An 8,438-nucleotide genomic window follows, 5' to 3' on the forward strand; every position below is an offset into this window, starting at 1 on the left:
GAGTAGATGATCCAACATGTGCATTACTACCCAGAGGAATGTGATAGACATAATTTATATATTATGTATATTTAACTACATTATACCCGTTTTGCCTTAAAGATTTGGCAAGGTAGAATCGTTGGTTGTACTGGCAGAGATCCTGATCTCTGTGTACAGAGACTCCAATCGCAATTTCTACCGATAGAAGCGCAAATTCTGGCAGATTTCAATGTCTGCATCTGCATCTGACACATTCACTAAACGGTTAGGGATGGGGAGTTTGTTTGATACTCTCTGTAACATTTGAGATCTCATCTAATCAACTAATGATCATGGGTACAAAATTAGAAAACACAAGCAGATGAAGACAAGATGTTTATTCATCTGTAACCATGGTTACATACTACATAACATCACTTGTCCAAGTAAACAAAATTTCTTATTGGAAAATGCACTTAGGCAGCCTGTGCATGTATGTATACTGTCCATCTACATGTACAAGTCTTATATAACTGTTGACGACAACAAAAATAGTTTTAACACAGATGGCATACAAAAACTGTGAGCATAATCCTTGATATTAATGTAGTTGATGTGTTTCATCCCCCTTTCCTTTACTTATATTAGTGGCAATTATCATACTACAAGATCATAAACTTTTCAAGGAATGACAGAAACCCCCCTTAAGTTTACAGTACGGTCTTCAAGAACATATCCAGACTACTGTACATCCGATTATGCTAACAGGGACTTCATTGTTATAGAAGGGAAAATTGATTTTTGCATTGTTTGAAGTTCACTGTTAAAACAATTCGATAGTACAGTTACATGTACAATAATAGTAATACATTGAAAATGTGTATTTATAGTCACAGTAAGTGTCATGAATTCACAGTGGAGAGGTCATCACGAAAAAAACACCGCTAACATTTCAAGATCTGCAGTATGTCCGGCTTCCTTGTTAAATTGTTTAGTCCATATCTCCTCGACCTATCACCCCTGAACTTCGACCTGTGACCTATGTCAGCAGGTCGGTTGCCTTGACCTCCACCATCATCTCCATGGAGTTGACGTCTCCGCACCACATGTCTAACCTGTCCTTCATCTTCTTTATCTGGAACAACAAGGGCACAAGGTCAAGGAACTACTTCAGAATTCAGTATCTCAACCTTTAGCACACTGAAGTTCAAGTAGATGTTTGGCACCCAATTCCCGATTGGTTACAGAGTTAGGCAGCAGGGAGAAGGTTAAGTTACGACGTTGGCAGTGTGACTCATAAACCCTGTCTGGTACAACAAGCAACATGTCATCATCATCAAGGTCACACCAATTGTAATCTCTTGGCTTCAACATGTTCTGCTTAAAAGAAAAAAGGTCATGATATTATGTAACATTTGGGGTAAGATTCAGCTCCCCACAAATACTCATACTTTGGTACCAAAAGTAGACAAAGTCTTAAAAAGCAGTCGAAATCATAGTCAATGTCATAACTGCCATAGTTGAATACAACTTTGACCCAAACAAAGAAACGAGTGTTTACCTGTGCGATGTCCAGCACCCTGGGTTGAACCCAGGTCATGTGAACCTTGGAGTCCACCTGATCGATGTGACCTTTGACCAGCCCAAGGGATAACGCCTTCATCACCAGCAGTTCTACCTGGAAACAACATGGTTACCATGGTTACGTAATTGTTACAGAACAAACACTCTGGTTATGCCCTCATTCCAGAACATCAGTGTTACTATGGTTACATCCTCATTACAGAACAAACATCAGTGTTACTATGGTTACGTCCTCATTACAGAACAAACATCAGTGTTACCATGGTTACATCCTCATTACAGAACAAACATTAGTGTTACTATGGTTACGTCCTCATTACAGAACAAACATCTTGGTCACTTGTTACGTACTCAAAAAAACCCATCACAATCACTGTTTTGGGGAGTAAATTTGTAGAGACAGACGCTACGTACAGTATTTACATACATGTACCAGCGACATACTACTACTATTCCCCTGGCTCTTTTTGACTAACACATTTTATGAACAGTGGACCACAGCTTAACGTCCCACACTAATTTTCAGTAGCGTGCATGTCGGGTGAGTGACAGCCGGGATTTGAACTCGTGGGTTCTACAGTGTAGTTCCTTAGGCAGGGCTACTAACCACTGGACTACGCACGCTACCTTTATTACGTTAATGAAGGTTAGACATCCAGGTAATAAGATACGCCAAAAAATAGTTAGTCAAGAAACTGGATGAAATTTTGAAAGTCAGATGTTTCATACAGCATCCGCTATCTTTCGTCAGTGACTACATTTATTAGGCCCCTTAACCCAGACTGACCTCCTCAACAGGCAGTTTGGCCTCCTTGGAGATCTCCTGGAAGGTCAGCTGTCTGTTGTTGGCAGGTCGTGTGAAGGTCATCTCCATCAGGCACAGCAGGCGAACCTTCTGCTGCAGGGACAGCTCATTGGCTGCAAGGTCAGGCTGGGGCAAAGGTGAAAGGTCAAAAGTCAAATTCAGTATCTTGCAGGGACAGCTCATTGGCAGCAAGGTCAGGCTGGGGCAAAGGTCAAAAGTCAAATTCAGCTTCTTTTTTTCAAACATCTCTATTTTCAAACATACATTACTGCATACTGCAACAACACATTTACAATTTCACAAATATAAATAGTTACATATTGTTACAGGGGCCATTCCCACTGAGGTTTTTTTGGCAAGGGTGTGCTCCCTAAGACTTTTTTGATGGGCGTGTTTAATCCCCCCTGGATTTTCTGTTCAGCGGGTTTCATCCCTTCGACTTCTGTGCATGAAATTCTATTCCTATTGTATTCAACATTTCCTGTTAGAAAATATAAGGCATCCCAGTCCCTGTGCATGCCACTTAGGGTGCAGTTGCTCAAAGGCAGCCAGGTTTGAATTGGACAAATGGACACACAATGAATGGAAATACAATGTATGAGTCACCCATGTACCTGTGCCTGCCATTTTGGGCGCAGTTTCTCGATGGCGGCCAGGTTGCCAGCGTTGAAGGCGTACAGAAGATCCACCAACCACTGCTTGTCTGTGTTCCGCAGGGAGTCAAGCACAGGGTGGGCCAGCTGGAGAGAGGGTAAAGGTCAAGGGGCAAAGGTTGAGGTTAAGGTTCAACAGCAGTCTCATTTCTTTTAAAAAACATGAAGCAATAAATAAGATCCTTTTGCAAGACAGAGAAGATCAGATTCTTTGGTCTTTCAAGACATCTCACATCTAACTTGAAAACATTCAGTAATTTCACCTTCATTTTAATTTCAATCTCTATCATATGATCATCATCAAAACAGTCTTTCAAAGTATGATGTAAGCATTTTTGCTTATGATGCTTCAAAATCAAAAGAAAAATTTGTGGAACCTGACATCATGCTGGTGATATAGTTACTTGAGATTGTAAATAAGGCTACTTAAAGATGAAGCATCTGAAAAATCTAAACAAAGTCTCACCAACTCTCCGAAGTTGTAGACTCCCTCGCCTAGCAACGCTGCGAGGCCAAGGTTGAAGGCTCGTTCCCTCTGCTCTTCAACTGTGAAAATACACAACAAATAAACAAACAAATAAACAAACTTTCATCTAACAAACACAATGATATGTAACTGGATATTCTTCCTTAAACAAATGCAGCTATATTTCCATGGTTCTTACCGGTATTAGACATTTTAAAGTAAAAATTTAAAGTCAAGTTAAAAACAGAGAGCTGGGACAAAATCTTGCATATGACTTGTAATCACTGCCTTTATTGCCTCTACTATGGTACCGAGACTTCCAAGGTACATACAGACACCCCCTCTCTGTTGTAAAATGTCGTGTTGATCTTCCACCTCAGCATTATTTAAGTCAAAATCTAAGACCCAATAAAACTAATTTGGCATAGCCTCTGATCGCTGCCATCCTCACCTGAAATGTCTGTGATCTCCATACACCCCAGGAAGCGTAGCGCCTCGCGGTAGAAGTCGGCGTGCGAGCCCATGATGCGGTGGTAGTTACTGGACAGGTCATAGTACCGCCCGTGGACCGTGGTCACTCCGTCGATGTTATCAACCATCGCGCCGGCCTGCTCTACTACGGTCTGTAAAGTAAGAGTATACTCAGTTATTTATTCTTTATTTCCAAAAACATTTTATTTGATCATACCCCATTAAAACTAATGTAGTGTAAGTACATTCTTACATGATTGTATAGTCTTGTCTGTATATCATTGCACAGCCCAATCAAACAGCTTGTAATAATTGAGTTGACCAATCATACTTGTTCTTACAAACAGATATGGAACTCACCGTGACCATAAACCATGACAAGATAAATGCACCAATGGCAATGCTTGTAACAAATCAGTCGACCAATGGCAAGTGTTCTTACAAACTCACCTTGACTAATGACAGTTTGCACTGGTAATACCGGTAGGACCAATGGCATAGCCTGTAGCATATTTGTTGACCAATAGGGTATGTTCTTACAAACTCACCTTGACTAACGACAGTTTGCACTGGTAATACCGGTAGGACCAATGGCATAGCCTGTAGCATATTTGTTGACCAATAGGGTATGTTCTAACAAACTGACCTTGACCTCCGGCAGGCTGTTCTGGCCGAGGTGGATGGTGCCCATCGTAGTCAGACACAGGATAACTGCCTCTTCATTTCCTTTCACCTGGAAATCATCATCATCTCATCATCATCATCTATCAGCCATTGGCCAGGACTAAATAGGTAAAGATTATGGTAGATTGATAGCCCACTGGCACGACGGCTTCAAAAAGGCTACGGGACTGCCTTAAGTAAATGAGAGTTGAGCACACACCACTACCAGTGGACAAGCTATAGAGATGGCCACCACCCTTACACACTGAAAGACATAAAAATGATTCTAAGTCAACTTCAAGTTTCCCTTACTGCATACGCATACACTGGCCATTACAGACCCAAGTTAATTAGCCACAGTACATGTACATGTAAGTGACATATTCTTATCATAATAACTTTTAAAAAGTCTTACTAAGTACTGAGTTGGACGCCAATTCCCAATCCTCCAACTAGGGGTGGATACCAGTTCGCTGGACCTGATTCGGACCTTTATAACATCCAAGAACCGAGTCCAAAAAACCTAAAGCCAAAAACCTGAGTCCAAAAAAAACTGAACAAAGTACAAAATATTTTTCTATTTTGTTTGATAAAAAGTTTTTTGAGTCTCCCCTCTGACAAAAAAGGCATTTAAAGTAAGTACAACATTCAAATATCAAATACTGGTTTATCTTGAAAGTCTTCTCCCCAAGAAACTTTTATAGTTGTGCATGTCAGTATTAATTCTCTATGCTTAATATTGGTCTAATAAAACAAAACATTAACTGGACAGGATCAGGTCCAGGTTCAGGTCCGGACCTGAACCTAAATCTCTGGACCTAAACTTGGACTTGAACCTTATTAAGCCGAACCGGCATCCACCCCTACATCCAACTATAAATGTGGGCACTACTAGTACTATTCTCCCCTACAACCAGTGACCCATGTCTAACAAGCACTTTATTTGGTTTGGAGTCGATTGTAAGACAATTCTCTCACCTTCTCCTTGGTCTTCTCCAGGAATGAGACAGCTTCGGCTGGGACTGAAGGGAAAATGTAATTAACATCTAAATACCATCATTATGCCAGGGCTTTAAAAAACATACATGTGGTTTATAATATATATACCTTACATGTATATACCTTATATACCTTAGTTAACTTAGAACTTTCACAGTAGTCTAGATAACTATTTTTGATTCCCATGTATTTCCATGTACTTGTTGTCTGCAATTAGCCTTCGGGCTAGCCTGGGTGCCATCCTATTTCTACCGGGGCTCCTACACTCGCTTCCCTCACACTCGCTCAAGAGGGAAGCGAGTGTAGGAGCCCCGGTAGAAATAGGATGGCACCCAGGCTACCTTCGGGCATGAACTTGCAATAAAGTTGTAAAGTTGTATAATCTCAAGCATGAACTACAAGTTTGTACTAGTGTGTCAGCATGCAAAGCTGCTAGTTACCGTCATGAAATCTTTAGCCTGTCACTTATATATATCGTCATTCTACGTGTAAATGTTTGTATAACTTGTATATAAGGAAACATGAAGAAATGCATGAGGGATACATCACTTGTGTTGACAACACAAACAATTTTGCTATCCTCAATGCTGTATGGACTTTGTGATAACCAGGTTTTCTAACATTGTGTGTGAGGCTACTGGAAAAATACAGCAAGTCCTACCTTTTATCTGTTTGATTATAATCAGGATGATTTCCACCAGGGACAAAGGGTTGATTCTGAAAAATAAAAACAACATTCATTATAATTTTTTTGCAAGAGGGATTAAGGAGTCCATCTACATCCGGGCTTTACAACCATCCCTCAACAGAGACGGGGGGCGCCATAGACTTTCTGCAACATATGATCCACTGCTCACCGAGTCACGTGTCTCATCTGCATAACGTGAAGTCACAGAAGCAGTGGATTGTTCACTCCTTGACAAAGACTGTAGCTGATCAGTCGAAAATTTGGGTGAGTCCAATTTATTGTGTTGGCCTTTTCAGTTTATACGCCATTCAGAACTTAATATGAGATTGAGTGTCTAATCGTCTGAACGTGCAACTTGCTGTAACTTCAGTTGTTTTAACTTTAAAAACTCATTGGCAGCTTTACAACACCTGAGCAACTATTATACTTATTGTAACAGTGTCTTGTCTTCAGGGTTAAAGATTAGGTTATACAGAATTATTTGTAAATATCTATTGAGTGAACAATGTTATATAATACTTATAGTTATATAAATTATAATACTGACCTGTGTTCAAAATCCACCAGGAAATTCTCGTACATCTGCAAGAAAAAATCATGCGAAACAGATTAAAATACTGACAGTGACATCTCAATGATTATCTCAGGAGAGTTTCATCTAGCCATTTTCTATATCTGTGTTTATGTACAATGTAAATATATGGCCTCCGTCGGTCAGTATTGACCATGGTAAAATCCTAATTAACAACAGCCCTACAGCATTGACTATGGCTAAACAGCCCTATACGAGAATGGCAGTCTCTGCCACAAAAATCACATCTGTAAGCTGACTCAGTTCTGTTGCAAAGCAAACAACGTAGCTGTAGTTAAATTAATAATTTAAGGACAGGACAGGATGATAAAATGTTATGTATAAGGTACTATTCATTGCATTTAAAAGAGAAGGGTATTCTAACTATTCTTGAAATTTGACTCCCACAGTACAATGAACATGTCTATAGTATAGTGTTTTTATTTCAAACTCGGAAAAATCATTCACCTTGAGGAGCCCATCTCCCTGTGCGAAGTGGGGACTGTTCACAAACGTCGTCAGCTTGAGGGTGAGCTGATGCCACAGCCTGGGGGAGGTACACATGATATCAGAGGGGTACTGTAATTCTTGTTTCTTTCACTGTAACTTTATGTTCACTATTTTCACGGTCACCTCGGTACCATGAATTTGTCATCACAGTGAAAAGCCGGTTGTATTTATTGATGATTCCTTCACACATCCGTTCTGTCATCACTTGCCACCGTTAAGTTAAAGTTCAATAAAATGATGCGTCATAAATTTGTTAGCCTGAGAGTAAGAGTCATCCTGTTTCAGCTTCATGATTCAAGGAAGGTTGAGCCTGGAACTGAAACAGGATGACACCAGGATGCTATAAACTTGCAACAATTTGTGACATGCAGAAATTATCCACACTGTAGAGAGCAGTAATTTCAATAGAGAAAGTGACGATCCAAATGCCATAATTTTTACACATAAAAACTACCAATACAAATCACTACTTTGAGAGCATTTTGAATGTAAGAGATTGTTAAAAACACCCAAATTTAAGCTGTTATCGAAATGATTATCATGGTATTCTATAGCATGTGGGGAGGGGGGCATAGTGTGTTTTGATGACTCACGAACACAATTTTTCAGACATGTTTGTCGGCGATTTTGAGAAGGAAAAGCCATTCAAACCACACGTACTTCTTGTTGTAGAGGTCCTCTAGTGTTTCCCACTCCGTGGTGAGGTCGGGTGGTCCCCGCGCCTTCTGCTCGGATAGAAAAGCCGGTACGTCCCGCATGGTTCCGCTATCACATGTACCGTTCCACTACAAAATGGCGAGTCTCGGCAAATCTCGCCGGGAACCGACTCTCGCGAGATGACATGCAGAATAACATACTTTCAATTTAAGGGGCGTCAAAAGTTTTAATTAATGTCAAAATCTCATATTCTACGCATAATTTGTTACGATCATTGGAAATGATAAATTATGTATACGTTTTGAAGTTAATTTTATATGCTACTGTGGACAAATGTTGATAGAATCGTTCAATTTGAAAACAAACTTATCTCTTCCCTTGAGAGATATTGGAGTAGTCCTTTGTTATCT

General features: G+C 40.1%; 1 protein-coding gene across 1 annotated transcript; it reads right to left on the bottom strand.

Annotated features, from left to right (window-relative positions):
- Positions 1–344: 344 nt before the first annotated feature.
- LOC136421792 (26S proteasome non-ATPase regulatory subunit 13-like) lies at positions 345–8,174 on the bottom strand. The gene is made up of 12 exons (XM_066409354.1): positions 8,032–8,174; positions 7,330–7,408; positions 6,838–6,872; positions 6,264–6,319; positions 5,582–5,625; positions 4,587–4,673; positions 3,921–4,092; positions 3,470–3,549; positions 2,965–3,090; positions 2,333–2,476; positions 1,523–1,639; positions 345–1,096 (listed from the first exon to the last, which is right to left on the bottom strand). The coding sequence occupies exons 1-12, from the start codon at positions 8,127–8,129 to the stop codon at positions 1,001–1,003; spliced, it is 1,134 nt and encodes a 377-aa protein (XP_066265451.1). The 5' UTR covers positions 8,130–8,174; the 3' UTR covers positions 345–1,000.
- Between the last annotated feature and the right edge of the window lie 264 nt (positions 8,175–8,438).

The sequence above is a fragment of the Branchiostoma lanceolatum genome, chromosome 16, assembly GCF_035083965.1.
Source record: "Branchiostoma lanceolatum isolate klBraLanc5 chromosome 16, klBraLanc5.hap2, whole genome shotgun sequence".
NCBI classification, from domain to species: Eukaryota; Metazoa; Chordata; class Leptocardii; order Amphioxiformes; family Branchiostomatidae; genus Branchiostoma; species Branchiostoma lanceolatum.

Bases quoted from the DNA above. Each gene is read 5' to 3' on its own strand.
- LOC136421792 (XM_066409354.1), bottom strand. From the start codon at position 8,129: ATGCGGGACGTACCGGCTTTTCTATCCGAGCAGAAGGCGCGGGGACCA. The intron at 6,873-7,329 runs GTGAATGATTTT...TTTTTCTTGCAG, and splicing joins AGGGAGATGGGCTCCTCAAG to ATGTACGAGAATTTCCTGGT. The intron at 6,320-6,837 runs GTCAGTATTATA...TTTATTTTTCAG, and splicing joins CTGGTGGATTTTGAACACAG to AATCAACCCTTTGTCCCTGG.